The following is a 15,313-nucleotide window of genomic DNA, read 5'->3' on the forward strand; positions in this document are numbered from 1 at the left end:
TTTGGTGTACATATCAGCGCGCAAGAGACTCAGGGTACATCAAAATTGACTTTCGACGTTAAATATGGCCAGTACTCGTGATTCTCACTCCTATGCTGTGAGTACCCTATGTAAAGGGGAGGAGGCAACCTATCAAGCTAATCGCGGACATACAGTGTGATGAATGCCGGCTCCGGAAGTCCAAGGTAAGCTGCTCCCAAGTATTTACTCGGTATCCAGCTAATCTCCATCGCAGTGCTCGAAAGAGAAGCCGACATGCGCACAATGCAAGCAGTTGAACAAAGAATGCAACTACAGTCCTAAGGTCACCAGAAGCCCTCTAACACGACAGTAAGTCCTTCTATTGCCTTGCGGTTTCAGTACTGTCGTCAAACTCCTTTGACCCTTGGAACCAATCAATTGCTAATCCTTGCTCAGACACCTGACCTATGTGGAGGAGCGCTTACAAGCCTTTGAAACAGCGTTATCAAGGCTGTTCCCAGGCGGCGATCTGGATGCCACCGTCCGCTCTCTTTTGCACGATCAGGAGGGTCCACCAAAGCCTGGCTCCTCGAAGTCCTCGTCCCGGCATTCCACCCCTGCAAAAGCTGAGCCGGATCGGGCCGAACCAGCCCCGGAAGCGCTGCCGCAGCAGGCTGATGGATTCGACTGGGCGGAGAACAAAATCACAGTTGGCGACCTGACAGATGGCATGGCAGCCCTGTCCATTAAGCCAGAAGGAGCTGGCTACTTCGGTCAGTGTGTCCGACTGCTTTGCAACTCGGGATTGCAAGTGCTAACTGTCTGTATTAGGCGCATCTTCGAGTGTTGTGCCGCTTCGAGCGTTGTTGAAGCATGGTTTTGACCTTAATATCCCTGCCAGATCCTCAAAATCGAGTTATGGCATGGAAAGAGTGCCTTTGAAGGCTCAACTACTCAGCACCGCGCCCTCTGGTCTTGTCGAACAAGCTTTCATGGATGCATTCTTCCTCAACTACCATACCAGCTACCCTTTCGTCCACGAGGGTACTTTCCGAGCGCAGTTCTATGAGCAAGTTCCGCGGCCACATGGTCAGGCATGGCAGATCCTATTGAACACGATCTTGGCTTTGGGGGCGTGGAGTATCGGTGACGATAATTCTGACCTGGATATTACATTCTATCAAGAGGCGAGAGGTCATTTACAGCAGGTGTCTGTGTTTGAGACCGGAAACCTCACTCTTGTTCAGGCATTACTGCTTCTGAGCAACTATGCCCAGAAACGGAACAAGCCTAATACCGGATGGAACTTTCTCGGGTTGGCGGTTAGGATGGCCATGAGCTTGGGGCTCCACAAAGAATTTCCTGGTTGGAAGATCAGCCTTCTCCAGCGCGAGGTCAGGCGGCGCCTGTGGTGGGGAGTATACATCTTCGATAGCGGTGCGGCCAAGACTTTCGGCCGGCCTATTCTCTTGCCTGAAGACGATGTCATGGACGCAAAACATGTACTCAATATCCACGATGAGGTAAGACTCGGCATTGTGACTATTATCCTCTAATCCGGCGTACAATGTCTGATTCATCCTGCAGGCTCTTACGCCCCTCACTACCGCTCTACCCCATGAGGTCAACGAACCAACCCTCTATTCCGGCCTAATAGCCCAGGCTAGGTTTCATCTCCTTACCAACAGTGTGTATCAGCGTCTCATCTCAGGCCCGAGTTTGACGCCAGAGGAAACGCTGGGTCTCCAAAGACCAATGGAAGAATGGTACAATGGCCTTCCTGATTACTTCAAGCAGCCACCCACACCGATATCGGATGCATTCGCTCTTGTCCGCAATCGGTTGATGTGGCGCGACTGGAACTTGAGGATACTTCTATACCGTCCTATTCTTCTTCGTTGGGCATCGCGTCGATGGACACCAAACTCGGCCCCCGAACCTGAGGATCCGCTTGAGGCAGATTGCAGGAGGCTTTGTCTTCGGAATGCGCGTTTGACAATATCATCGATCGCAGATTTTGTAAACAACCACGTCTGCACAAGGATTGGTGCATGGTACATGCTGTATGTCTCCCATGACCCTTTTCCTTGACACCGCTGACATCTTCCATAGATACTTCCTGTTTCAAGCTGGTGTCATCCCGATCATCTTGCTTATGACCGATCCGACAAGTACGGACGCCCCTAGCTGGCTCCAAGAGATCGAGTCCACGAAGAAGCTTCTGGTACACCCTTCTCTCAGCAACAACCGCCTTGCGACTCGTTGTCTGGAAGTTGTAAATCGACTCTGTTCGCCTGCATACACGAGTGCCGCCGCCGATAAGACGGCAGGACAGACAGCACCCATATTGATGCCCTTTTCCGATCAGCTCTTCAACGACCCAACCTTTGGTAGTATGTTTCCGGACGTGGACCAGGAGCTGAATCTTGCTGGCATGGACTTCTCGGAATGGGTAAACTTCCCTCCACAGAATGAGTTTGTCTGAGCATCTGTCAAAGCCGAGAGGAGATGATTTCGGGGCTAGAGTCGGTCAAGGGTCATACACGAATGTAGCGGAGCCTACAGAACACAAGAGGATGTCACAGCCGGACCTCCATTCCTCGAAGGACCCGCTTCTTGAGCTGTCACACAAAACGGAACCCGCTATTTGATATGAAGGCGGAAAATTGCAAGAGTTTATGAAAGTTATGGACCCTCACGCAACGTCCTCTTCCTCCTGTGCGAAGGGCTTCACGAAATCCGGGTCGACCGTGTGACTATCGATGCCGCGCAGTTGAGCCTCGATTCCGACAATACGCTGTTTCTCTTCATGGGCAGCTGTGTCGCCAAAGATGAGATCCATATCTTCCAGAGTCTAAACAAGTCGTCATGTTAGTGATGTCAAGTGGACAACCAAGGGCAAACCAAACATACCTTTCCACGGGTCTCTGGGATAAAGAAGAAAGTGAACCCGAATGCCAGAAGGCAGAACGCTGCGAAAAAGATATAGGTACCCCAGGTGATTGAGTCGAGCATATCAGGGGTGACGAGACCGATGATACTAGGTGCAAATGTCAACAATGAGTCATGACAGTCATGGATACAAAAAAAGAAATGGCAAAAACAAAGGACTTTCTGGACATACAAGTTACACATCCAAGTAGCGGAAGTTGTGATGGATATAGCTTTGGAGCGTATGGATAGATTGAAAATTTCCGATGGCAGGACCCATCCGATAGGAGCTATATGAACATTAGCACGATCCACTTTGCATATAAAGTAGTAAACAAACAAACCAAAAGAGTACGAGAAGTTGATATCATAGATATAGATGAACGCGATCCCCGCCCATCCGGCAGATCGGTGATGGATGAGATCCGACCCATAGGCCCCAATGATTGCACCCACGATCACCAGCGAGATACAAGTCCCCGTGGCACCAGACATGAGCAACACTCTCCGACCGACCTTGTCGATCAGAAACAGCGCGGGCAGGGTGCTAAGGCAGTTGATGATCCCATAGACGCCGGTAGCGAGAAGGGAGCTCTGTGATCGTGTTAGTCCATCGGCTGGTTTTGAGATAAACAGAAGATTTATAAGCGTACGGTATTTCCATCGAGGCCCAGCTGAGCAAAGATTGTAGGGGCGTAGTAGATTATAGCTATTTGATTGGTTAGCACGTGCCATCTATAACAGGAGGCACATGACGTACCATTACAGCCCATAAACTGCTGAAAGAACATAATACAGCATCCGATTGCTAGGCGCTTGAATCGCGCCCATGTGGTTACGAGTGAGATATACTATTGTTATCACCATCATCATTGATGAGTTAGATTGATGCTCAACGTTGAATTGTGGGTATGTTGGGGAAAGAGGGGAGGGGAACGAACCTGCGCCGCATGTAACCTGAACCCCGATAAATCCGGGAACCGTTCTCTAGCGAAGCTATTCTCCAGCATAATGGATGCTTTGATCTCGAGGTATTCATTCGTCAGGTCTGGGTTACTAGTAGCTTGTCGACGTAGTCTGGACAATGCCTGGAGAGCCTCGTCGTCTCGTTCTTTCATTAGTAGCCATCTGGGGGAGTCGGGGAAGAAGAGCATCCCTAGGCCGAGGGTCAGGGCCGGGATGATTTGGATGGCAAGTGGGAGACGCCAGGATGCTTCGGATTGGCCGGTGCAGATTCCGTCCTGGGGGATGTCTGTGTAGGGGTCGAATGAGGGGGAGGAGGCGGTGCCGCCTGTGTAGGGAATGTTGGGGGCGCAGCGGGTGCCGCCGATGTAGTTTGTGCCGTAGTCGATCCAGTAGCTTATTAGGATGCCGATGGTGACGGAGACTGAATGGGTTAGTGGGTGTGATTGTGTGGTGGAATTAGGGGGTACTCACGTTGTTGCAGAACGACGAGACCACCGCGTATTTCAGGAATGGAGACCTGTTGGGTTAAGGTGAGTATTGTGGTTATTGGGGTGATTGTGTGGGGGAGGGTGTATATGTACCTCGGAGATATACAGAGGTACTACCATGGTTAGTTGGCCAACGGCTACGCCTGCGATTGCACGTCCTGTGGTGTGTGAGCTGTTGTCTGGGGAAGGGTAGTGGAAATGTCAGGGGAAGGATGCATACCAGCAAAGAGCATGGGTATATTGACGGCACCGCATTGAATGGCTGACCCAATGACGAATACAACGACAGCGAGGTTGATGGATATTTTGCGGCCTAGTCGGTCCACGATGGGGCCGTTGATGAGGGATCCAAACCAGGCAGCTATAGAGACAGTAAGTGACCGTGCGTTCATATGTGTAGAATGATTAGCATGATGGGACATACATATCAACAGAGTTGACACAAACCACCCCTTGAAGCTGCTGTCCATGTACACTCGAGGAAACCGAGCGCCGAATGATTGCATAGTTATCACACCGGAGACCACGCCCTGATCATAACCAAAGAGCAGCCCACCCAAGGTGGAGAACTAGTAGAGATTGGATCGGATCAGCATATTGTCTGATGCGTCAGAGTCGTATGAAACTCACCGATGCAACGCCCAGCAGGTAGGGGTTTTGGTATATCAAAGCGAAACCGCCATTGGGATTCTGAGTGTTGGGAGCCATAACTGCATGCTTCTTCAGCGTTAGACTCTTGACGCACAATCGACATACGGCCGATATCCCAGGACAGTGTCTCCTTATAACTATACCCAACTCACCTATGTTTATCTCTTCCCCGCGAAGGAGCATCAAGCTAGAACGGAGAGGTGTGCTCCGTCCAATGGACAGAGAATCCCACTTTCTGAAGACGACAGCACGAGGTTTAGAAACAACTCGCGGGGGGTATCAACTGGAGTATTAACGGAGTCGGAGAAGAGTACTCCGCAATGGGTAGTAGTGACTCGCCCTGTCATGACAACAGCATCCAGGAGTGATACTACGGAATGGATGGATGCGGGGAAAGGTTGAAGGAAAGCGGAGTTGCTCCGTGGACCCCACCGTGGGGGAAGAAGAACCATAAATCGGGCCCATGAGTAAATTTGTTGACCGAACATCAACAGTTCGGCTGGTGTGGGTTGTACTTTCTGAAGAAAGTGGATGAAAAGATGATGACTCCTGTCCGATAGAGACGAATCAGATGACGCTTGGCCATCATGTGATGATTATGGACTGGTTTCAAAACGGATGAATTGAGTGATTGCCCGAAGCAGCACAGTGCAGCCTTAGGATCTAGGTACACAGACATCGCAAGAGAGTCTATGGATCTACCGGGTAAGCAGCCGAGACCGAGAATATTCAGCTACCAGATATTAATGCGGCTACTAATTCACGGACTATACAGCATTCAGCTATTCCTGCCCCCTCACACATTCAAATCACAGCACGTTGCGTCATAAACTCCCCGATGCTACGTGAAGCGGAATGATGACTCGATCACTTTGTCTAAGAGGTGGTACAGTCTGCTGTGGTGGCAGTTGTATCTCGAATAACATGAAATTGAGGGGTTTCGTCACCGCATGCAGGCCGGGTAGATGATGCAACAGTCGCATGTGGGATGCTTATCGGCCAAGCATTTGATAGGCTTCCAAGCAGCCACCATGCAAGGCATTCCTGCAGACAAGGACCGAGGAGGTTTACAACAAGATGTAGGACTTGTCATCCTTGGTCTGGGCTGGTGAATTTCAAGTGGCATGCGGGAAGCCTTGCGAACCTGCTTAAGCACTTTCTGACTGCGTGACTTTGCAGCTCGGTTATGCCATGCTTCGTTTGCCCACGGCATGGATGCACGCCACCCAGCAGTCGGATTCTAAAAGGGAAGATGAGTGATCTTATCCCAAGTCTCACAATTTGCACCTAGAGCTGAAGCTAACCCACGCCCACCGAATGCGACGCACAGCATAGACGCTAAAAAGGAACAGAGAGGCTGTTGGAGCAATTAGGAATACGAAGCAAAAAAGACCACAACCTTGCCAATGCCATACTGATAACAATACGCTTCTTCGCCAAGCCAAGTACTAGGACAATAGCCTCCGTTCACCCTGCTGGAAACCAGACTTGCATATTCGATGGAAAGGGCGTAACACAAAATATTCAGGCGCTAAAGATCGTGGGGAAATTCCGGTTCAAACTACTGCTCACATGGCCGAAAAGTGATAAGGCAATGTCCTTTCATTTGCGGGAATCGCTGGGCTCCCAGTGGATGGGTTCGAAATCCTGGTTCTGGAAATGGGCTTGATTGTATGGTGAACTACTGCAAGGGTTAGAATGTGGCACCGGCAAGTACAAAAGGGCGTCATAAGCGGTGAGACAGAGATACTCACTTCTTGAACGGCGTGGTGACCGGAAGAGAGTGGCTGAGGTTGGGTTTCATCACTAGTGGGTTCAACCGGATTTGCGGCCCGTCAGACGACCGGGGCGGCAGGGAGCTCATGGGCGGTGGTGGTGCCGACATTCGCGGTGGCGCTGGCGGGGGTGATGCGATAGACATGGGAGGTGATGCATGCATGGGGGGCGGCTGGTACACTTCCTGAGGGGGGGATACCCGGTACGGACTGGGGGGAGCCGCCGGCATCGGAGAAGGGGCCATGCCAAAAGAAGGGTCCATCATCAGATTGGGGATGGTCATCAAACTGGAGTTCACATCGAACGCGAGGGCACCTTGATCCCAGGGGGCATAGTCAGAAGTCATTGCGTATTGGTAATTAACCACGGGTTCCATATTCACAGTAGGTTCGGCTGGGTAGAGAAGGTCATAGTGGCCCCTACGGCTATGTTAGCGTGATCCATGGCGCCCATTCAATCCGAGTCTGCGCATCGCAAATGAGACTCACGGGCGGTATAGTAGGCAGATAGTCCCGCCAGTAGCTCGCGGCGGGGTCAGAAGATGAGGAGTGACCGCTTCACCTTCGCTGCGGTCGAGATACATGATCTCTACGGCGAATCCGGACCCCTCGATTACCCCATCCACCAAGGCTTGGAGGCCGATCTCGTCGATTTCCGTTCTGACAACGTCTATTCGTGTCGCGCAATATTGCTCGAGGGGCATGGAGAGGAAGGCTTCGTATCGAGACGGGTGAAGTTTCATCCAGGCGCTTGTCAGCAGCTGTAGTACATTGCGTATTAACATGTCAGTCGCAAAACCCGACATCCCCGGTCGATATGCGGAGTTAAAACAGCAGCGCTTCAAGGATCACTGACCTTGAAATGAGTGATGATAGCATTCGAGTTGTACTCTTCGTTGAATGCATTGACGAGGAAGGTCTCATCCCGGATGCCGTTTTGGATGGCAGTGCTTATCTGGTTGAACACCTCCTCTGTTGCGTCCACAAAAATCTCGTATAGGTGTTCTTCCTGACCCGTTTGGTCGAGGAGTGCGTTCATCGCCTTTATCCGCACCAATTCATGGTGTACCTGCATTGGATTCTGAAGGTTGAGCAAGTTCTCAAAGTATCCAAATGCAACGGCTACACAGTGTAAGCAAAACCTCCATCGCCAGTGATACGGGCGTGATTACCTCTCCAACCACAATTTCCGTCTCCTTTCATGGTTCGTGTCAGAGGGTGCGTTATAGCAAGAGCCTGTTGGAACCACTGTGAGTCACTTCGGCTCCCACTTCCGGGGGATTGAAGGAGTGACAAGTGAAGGAGCGTACATTAGTCTTGGTGGCAAATGTCGGATCCGCATTTGCATATTCCATAGCAATGACGCTACTGGACTGTTTCGTTGACACCGGAGGGCCCTTCAAGTGCACGTGTGAGTCAGATAGTCTGGACATGGATCATCAAGTCCCTTACCTGAACGTCGGGTTGAAACTCATTGGAGAGTTTCTGGAACCTCTCCATTTCGGCGGTCGAAAGGGTATTCATGTTGAAGAAAAAGTTGTTGCCTGGATGATAAAGGGCGTTTGAAAGTTGCGAGTATCCGTGATCGAAGAATGCGGATGAATGAGGGTGTTGAGGATAGAAGCCGGAAGTTGAATCCTGTCCAGTGGGAAAGTGGTTGATAGGGTCGAAATGGTTCCAGGGAAGATCCGACAGGGACATCGCATAGAAAGACGTTGGATATTCGGCTTCAGGAGCAGTCGCTTAGGGATGGAGAAGTCGCCAGCAGCCTTTCCTTAGCAGGGAGACAGGACCTTTATTCACTTAGCGAAGAACATGATGAAAGAACGTAATACACACGAGACAAATGAGCATCGTTTGAAACAAAGTTCTTGTGTGACACAGTGATGACCAGCCGGCTGGGTCTATGCACTGATGTAACCGACCTACTATGTGACGTCCTTAGCATATCTCGTCAAGCCGGTAGCCGTGCAGAAGATGCAAGAGGGCTGTTTCCCGGGAATTCGGCCGTGAAGAGACGAACAGACTCAGCCAATGGTGAAGAGAGAAGCAACTGATCTACCAAGGAAGTGGGAAGGTGCTCGCAGAGATGATGAACCAAAGCCGGTTGCCAGCCACAGAATCACGTCCACGGGATCCGACGCTGGCATTGGAAAGGCAAGAAGGATCAAGACTCGCGGGACCGAGGTACCAAAACAGGATGGAGGAATAGAGGATCAAGATGAGAAGAGGAAGGGGCTGACATAGCCGGGGAAAGGGAAGGTCAGAGGCAGTTGAGCAGGCAGAGACATAGAGTACGCAAGCATGCACTTGGCTCGAGGGATGCGAGAGCCAGAGATGAAAGAGCATCTGGCGATGCTGAGTGGCGCGCAAGGCCACGGCCTCTGCACTCAATCAACCCTCCTTTACAAAAAGACTTTCCAGGCCGGCGAACGCCAAACAGAATGGGGTGGGAAAGGGTTCCCACACGGTTGACATGCCAGCACTCACACGCCTTGCATCTGATGCGCTGGGAGATGTAACGGATGCTACTCCATCGTCGATTGGGTGCCCGTAGAAGAATTGCAAGGTACCCGGAACGCCACTGGGATTAAAGATCGGGGTGGGTGTTTGATGGTCGGGGAGAGCCAAGACAGTAATGGTGAATGCAGAGAAAGTCGCAAGAACGAGAGATAAAGGGATAAAGAGGGGAGAAAGTGTTGGTGGGGGGAAGAAAGGGCAAAAGCGAAGGAATGGGGGAAAGAATAGTACAGAGAGAAGCGGGATGCAAAGGTAAGATAACACAAACCGGCAAGGTGATGTCAAAGCCCATTGAAAGGAAAAGCGTGGTTGGACCTACTGGAAATCTGCAACAAAGCTCTCTTTCTCTACGGCTGAAGTGCATACGTCCCAGGTGTGTCACATGTGCCGTGGCATCAATGCTTGGGATGCGTCGGTGAAAGTGGCCGATGGAAATCGAAGGGTGTTATACTATGCCCCAAAGCGGTAATGATGATAGACAGTCCGTCGCTCTTCGGAATGGCGGGAGATCCAGTAAGATAAAGTGGTTTTGTGTTTTTGAGGGGCAAAAGGGTGAGGAAAGTGGGCGGGCAAGAGTGTGGGCGGGAAACTGTAAAGTGTGGGAGGGGAAGGGTAAAGAGGAGGAAAAGGCTGAACGATGGATTCTGGATGGTCAGGGCGACCGGCTAATCACTTGACGGGAAAGTGGAAGAGAGGATGATGGATGATGGGATGAACAGATTTAAGGTAGGGGAAAGAGAAAAAAGACTGGTAGACCGAGCAGGGATGTGGAAGAACCTAATAGTGGTGGTAGTAAGTAATGTAAGAGTACTCCGTAGTAGATAAGTAGACGGATAATAAGATAGATAGATATTGATGAAGGGGGTGGAGGGAAAAGGCAAGTAAATAGAGTGTCAAGACAAGACGAGTCAAATCAATGCCATATCCCGAATATTTTTAAAACCCCGAGAGGTGACCCAGGGTTTAATAAGGAAGAGAATTAAGCAGCCAGCAATGGAAGGATGGATGCGTTCGTGGAGAATGGAGAGAGAGAGAAAGACGAAAGAAAATAATAAAAATAATAATTATTAGAGGAAAAGAAAGGCTGACTGACTGACATTCAACAACAAGAAGGCCGGGCGCGGGGTTTCCGACGGGGTCGTTCATACATACATACAGTCCAAATACAAGTTCCGTCAAGTCGGTCTGCTTGTCACGACTCGCTAGCGGATGGATGCGTGCTTTGCTTGGGGGGAAAGGGTAAGAAGTGTGTGTTTCCACCAGCATGGATAGTCCCAAAATTATTCAAGTCGGTCTCAATCAACCAGGGTCATTTTATTTCCTTTTTTTATTTTTCACTCATACACAAATAAATAGATCATTTTTCTTTTCTTTTTCTTGATCACTATTTTACGCACTCATGCACAATCACTTCCACCCATCACCACTTCTATTGCTATCTACCCCTAGAACAAGGCAGGCAGCGAAACTATTGTAATAGTGTCGAACGAAGCCTCCGGGACCGGTGGATGGAATTGGAATCCTGGAATGCACGGATGGACAAAACCGCCGGAAGAAATACTAAACCATGACGTTTTGAATGGTTGATATTCAGGCCAGCAGCAACCGAACCACCAAACGATGCAAGACATGGCTGGTCAATCATCCTCACAGTATTTGGATATCAATGATCGGCTGGACTTGCTTTGTAACATCAGGGCGGTATTGTTTTGTTTTATTTCTGCTTGAATTGAAAACTGGCCCATGCAGGAAACATCAACGTCTACAAATGAGGACTGAACTAACTACTTTTTTCCATCTCCCTTTGTACTAGTGAAAACCGAATTAGGCACAACTACTACTAGACACAATAATACAATGCCAGCGAACCGCCAATAACAATCTCTCACTTGAGAAACAGAAATAAACTAGGATCACAACATCATTCGACAACAACACCTAAGAAGGAATAAAAGGAATATAAGGAAATAAGAAGAATTACCATGAGTATAATTTGCTAATTCTCATCTACTATTTGTGTGGTGGGTATAACTACCGCCCCCCTCTTCGGTAGGGTAAAACAAAACCTCACCATCGCTTGACTTACAGCAGCACAAGTTGAGAAGTGCAGCGGAAGAGCCGGTTGGACGGGGACCCAATGGGGATGATCATCGTCTGGCGGTCATCCCCATCCAGTGCAACAGTCGGAGGTGGTACTTGCTCCTGATTCATGTTCGACGGGATGGGATTGGATCCATCCACCCACCCGTCATTCAGTCTGTTCATCCAGCTGGCTGAAGAAGTCCTGCTTTACCCACCTCACGCTGGTTCTCATCTACTCCGGACATACTACGGGATGATCCTCATCGGCGTAAAAATAGAAAAAAGAAAATTTGAAGAGAAAAACAGGGCGAGACTCACCCATGGAAGGGGAAGGGAGAACAGGGACAGCTAGGGCATCCTGATTGATAAGCCAAGCTGTTTATGAGTTACAAAAAGGAACATCTACATATGGAGTACATACATAGGGAGTATATCCCCTTACTACTTACTTCTTCACGAATTTACGATGCCGTAGATACCATCACGAGGCAAGGTGGTGAGCGAACTCTGATTGGCTGTGAGGGTTCCAACCCACGGGATCAGTCCGGGTGCTCAGATCGCAGTCCTTGTAGGGTCGGAAATTGGGGTTTAACAATCAAAACGAGATGTAAAAAGACAAAAACACATAACTTTGAGGGGTGTCGTATTCTCCCTCCTAGCATATTGCCGATGAGCGATCGATGATAGTGATGATGATGCTGATTCAGGAAATGACAACGACGAATAGTAACTAAGCTAAATAAGTGAAGGCGTGAGACAACTCCATCGTAACATGCCAGAGAATAGCCAGAGGCCAACCATCGGCCACAAATCCACTCATACTCATACTTAATACAGGCTCTTCCACACCACTCACTCATCTGCCGCTGGGGGAGCAGAAACGAACGCCCGATCTCGATACAACCGATGACCCCCTAGCTACCTGCGCCTCTTGATCCTCCATGCACTTGAGAACGGCCACATGTCCTGGCAGGATAGCCGACAAATCCGCTTGACTGGCGGAGTAGCTGCAGCAGTGCCGGTCTAGCAGAACGACTAGTAATCTGATTAGAGCAAGACAATTGTGGTTGCTTGGAATCCGAGATTGACTCCTGCCTAGTCGACTATCCCAGAGCTAACTCGGGCGAGTGGGAGCCGGTCTCAACACCAGTCTGCCTTAGCGCTTGTAGCTGCATTTACGGCCGACGAACCTGGCCTTGTCTCCACGCACGCGCCCTGCTCGATCCAACACCGTTGATAGTGAAAAGGGACAAGTCATTCCCGGGTAGCTTGTCGAGTTTATTCTCAATTTAATTTATCGTCCATCCGCGCACTGCTACCAGCCGTCTTGCATGCAGAAGCTCCAAGTGCGGAGTCGGAATCTGCGACAAGACACGGGATTCCGCCGGTGCCTCACTGCTCCCAGTGCGCGCACGCTCTGCGGTTTTCTCCCTCATTTCCCTCATTTTCCCCGTCTAACTCTCTGCCTTTTCTCCGTGGCTTCGCTGTCTCGTTGCTTTCTAAGCACTAGACTTCCACGGCCCCCGCTTGAGACATATCTCTGAAGTGTGGATGGTTGATGATGATGATAATATTAATGATGATCGAGATGGTGGTGATGATGGTGGTGGTGTTGGCAAAGTCTTATTTCTCCTTCACGTATCGCTACTGACCTCCGACCACAACGTGTCTGTCGGTCTGTACCGATGAGTATACTAAACTATCTACTAAACCACTGACCTCTTTCTCTCTCTCAAAACCCCCGGACAATCAATCACACGGTCAAACTCCATCCCATCCTCCCCAATCCCATCACAGTTGACCGCCGCACGGTTTTTGTACAGTAAGGCCTCCAACCACCACACCGGGACCACAAGAAGCAACGGGCGAGCATCAATGTTGATTGCACTGGTATCTGACAAGGGGATCAGACCACCGTAAGATGGTAAGACCTCTGGTGCCATCCTGTCGGTGTGACTAGCCATCCAGTCAGCCTTCCGGGTTGTGACCATGGCCATGGACAAGGATCGTAATCAACCGCGTCTCCTACCGCATGGGGAGAAGGTTGCCAAAACCGCATCAAATGGCCCGAGATGGCAGGCTACCAATGACTCTGGCTCCAGGAAGATTCTCGATCCAACTAAGAGGGGGCTTGCATATGCTACCTCGGAAGCCGCTCCGAAATCCATCCATCGTCCGTCCGCTCTCAGGATCCCTGATCGCTTGCTTATTCCGCCTTCCTTCCCCCTCCCTCTAACAAAGGTCGGTCTCTGTGCGCGCTCCCTGGCCGTTCCCTGGCCGGGGATACATGGTACATGGTACATATGCTACTAGCTATGGGGTGGTGGGTGGTGCTTTGTCAGGTGCCTCACTGCCGATAGTTAGGGTCACTACAGTAAGTAAGTATGGAAGGGGGCCCTTGTAGCCCACCAGGTCCGCAAAGCCTGGTTGCCTCGTCCGCTGTACGTACTTTGTCACGGCACTTGACACATCACGGAGCACAGAGTACCTGAATCTCACCTTTCTTTGTTTCATTCTCTTGCTTTCTTTTTCTCCCTCACTTTTTCTTCTCATTTTCTTTTTTCTCTTCCGTCCTTCTCCTCCCGCCATTCATGCAAGATGATATCGTTCCGATTCGTCCCAACAACTTTCTAGGCTAGGGTATCCGTCGTCAGTTACCGAGGACTTGTCGTGACTGTACGGTAGGAAGAGAGACCTGCACTTGCATTCCGCAACAGACGAATGCAGCATAAATCAGCGAAAAAGCAACTCAATAAATAAACCAAGATAAGGACATTTGGCAGCTGCGGATGTGGAGACTGACACTTCGCAGGGGATCTGGCCATTCTACTCTTGACAGTGTCAACTGTCACTGGAAACAGAGAGGAAGAGGGTACTATACTAGTAGTATGCATCTACCTCGGTGTATTCTCGGTTCATTGCAAAGGCAAAACGTCTTTACACACCGGTAACTGACACTTATCCCAGATCCCTGAAGGCACATTCAAAGAGTTACGGAGGGAAAAGCCCTGCAACTGCCTGTCGAACGGATGTGCTGTGCACATACTCCGCACACCCACCCGGATAAGCAATATAGATATCTTTTGTAGCTAGTCAGGTAGCTATTGCTACTATCTCCGTAGCATCACTATCTCTCATCTACATAGCTACCGTAGGTTCATTGAGAAAGCTCCGTAAGCAAGCCTAAAAAAGTCCGGCCAGGCCCTCCCGTCACTGATTCCACGAATAAGATGACTAGAGAAGCAAACACACAGCCGACCATGACAACTTGGACACATCCACAACTCACCATCTCACACACCGACCCAACTACGTACTACGACAGCTACTTACTAGTTACTACAGTAGTTACTAGTCAACTACCGTCCTGATCGGCATTCAATGCTCTCCCCGCGCCAATCCCCATCCCCTTCCGTCCCGATCGATAAGTAAACAAGAAAAAGAAAGCTCCAGTTTCCCCTTGTGCAACTTCAACAATCAAGTTCTTAGTCCCTATTGTTCCCACTTTTTAATCCCACATACTCCAATCCAGACTCTGGTTCATCACTCACTTCCAGTGTACCTAGAAAAGATATTAAGTAAGTATCTTTTCTACCTGATGACAATCCTATGCTGTGTTGTGTAAGTAGTACTCCGTATTTACCCCGAGAAATCTCGATTGGGTACCTATACCCTTTACCCCCCCTCCTCTCTCCCCGGTTTCACCGTGAGTTAGGTACCTACCTCTGCCTCACTTTCTGCTGCATCTCTTAGGTACCTAATACTTTCGAGTACCCAACATTTGCGCCCCATGGGATGTTCAATGTTCAAAAGTACTAACCTTTCTTCCTACCTACCTAGCTACTGGACAGGGTACATACAGTTGGGGTATGCAGACTGCCAACTTTCCTTACTGCCTGTCAGCTGCACGATGGAGAGTATAACCCGGTAGGTAAGTAA

The 15,313-nt window shown here is 49.9% G+C and overlaps 6 protein-coding genes across 6 annotated transcripts; 2 read left to right on the forward strand and 4 right to left on the reverse strand.

Annotated features, from left to right (window-relative positions):
* Positions 1-64: 64 nt before the first annotated feature.
* On the forward strand, positions 65-2,727 carry BO88DRAFT_471658 (putative C6 transcription factor (Gal4); the record flags this gene model as incomplete). Its single annotated transcript, XM_025711708.1, is given in 7 exon segments — positions 65-97; positions 117-185; positions 236-330; positions 418-734; positions 793-1,484; positions 1,549-2,024; positions 2,074-2,727. The coding sequence occupies 7 exon segments, from the start codon at positions 65-67 to the stop codon at positions 2,444-2,446; spliced, it is 2,055 nt and encodes a 684-aa protein (XP_025559057.1). The 3' UTR covers positions 2,447-2,727.
* Positions 2,657-5,054, reverse strand: BO88DRAFT_349065 (sugar porter family MFS transporter; the record flags this gene model as incomplete). The annotated part of the gene is made up of 12 exons (XM_025703434.1): positions 2,657-2,815; positions 2,875-3,001; positions 3,086-3,182; positions 3,237-3,486; positions 3,546-3,601; positions 3,653-3,743; positions 3,834-4,279; positions 4,330-4,375; positions 4,440-4,504; positions 4,567-4,707; positions 4,771-4,915; positions 4,977-5,054. The coding sequence occupies 12 exons, from the start codon at positions 5,052-5,054 to the stop codon at positions 2,657-2,659; spliced, it is 1,701 nt and encodes a 566-aa protein (XP_025559058.1).
* Positions 5,055-6,404: 1,350 nt separating this feature from the next.
* On the reverse strand, positions 6,405-8,674 carry BO88DRAFT_146655 (OTU family ubiquitin thioesterase). Its single transcript, XM_025701495.1, has 8 exons — positions 8,612-8,674; positions 8,225-8,565; positions 8,083-8,169; positions 7,945-8,008; positions 7,629-7,894; positions 7,262-7,533; positions 6,752-7,192; positions 6,405-6,678 (listed from the first exon to the last, which is right to left on the reverse strand). Exons 2-8 carry the CDS (start codon positions 8,471-8,473, stop codon positions 6,600-6,602), a joined length of 1,458 nt encoding a protein of 485 aa, XP_025559059.1. The 5' UTR covers positions 8,474-8,565; positions 8,612-8,674; the 3' UTR covers positions 6,405-6,599.
* BO88DRAFT_146787 (uncharacterized protein) lies at positions 8,303-9,241 on the reverse strand. Its single transcript, XM_025701496.1, has 3 exons — positions 8,835-9,241; positions 8,612-8,697; positions 8,303-8,565 (listed from the first exon to the last, which is right to left on the reverse strand). Exons 1-3 carry the CDS (start codon positions 9,119-9,121, stop codon positions 8,516-8,518), a joined length of 423 nt encoding a protein of 140 aa, XP_025559060.1. The 5' UTR covers positions 9,122-9,241; the 3' UTR covers positions 8,303-8,515.
* A 4,122-nt stretch (positions 9,242-13,363) lies between these two features.
* On the forward strand, positions 13,364-13,687 carry BO88DRAFT_418774 (uncharacterized protein; the record flags this gene model as incomplete). The annotated part of the gene is made up of 1 exon (XM_025708362.1): positions 13,364-13,687. The coding sequence occupies one exon, from the start codon at positions 13,364-13,366 to the stop codon at positions 13,685-13,687; it is 324 nt and encodes a 107-aa protein (XP_025559061.1).
* BO88DRAFT_407892 (uncharacterized protein) lies at positions 13,580-14,401 on the reverse strand. Its single transcript, XM_025707561.1, has 2 exons — positions 14,342-14,401; positions 13,580-14,260 (listed from the first exon to the last, which is right to left on the reverse strand). Exon 2 carries the CDS (start codon positions 13,925-13,927, stop codon positions 13,688-13,690), a length of 240 nt encoding a protein of 79 aa, XP_025559062.1. The 5' UTR covers positions 13,928-14,260; positions 14,342-14,401; the 3' UTR covers positions 13,580-13,687.
* Positions 14,402-15,313: the final 912 nt, after the last annotated feature.

Source organism: Aspergillus vadensis, assembly GCF_003184925.1.
Source record: "Aspergillus vadensis CBS 113365 unplaced genomic scaffold BO88scaffold_26, whole genome shotgun sequence".
Classification (NCBI taxonomy): domain Eukaryota; kingdom Fungi; phylum Ascomycota; class Eurotiomycetes; order Eurotiales; family Aspergillaceae; genus Aspergillus; species Aspergillus vadensis.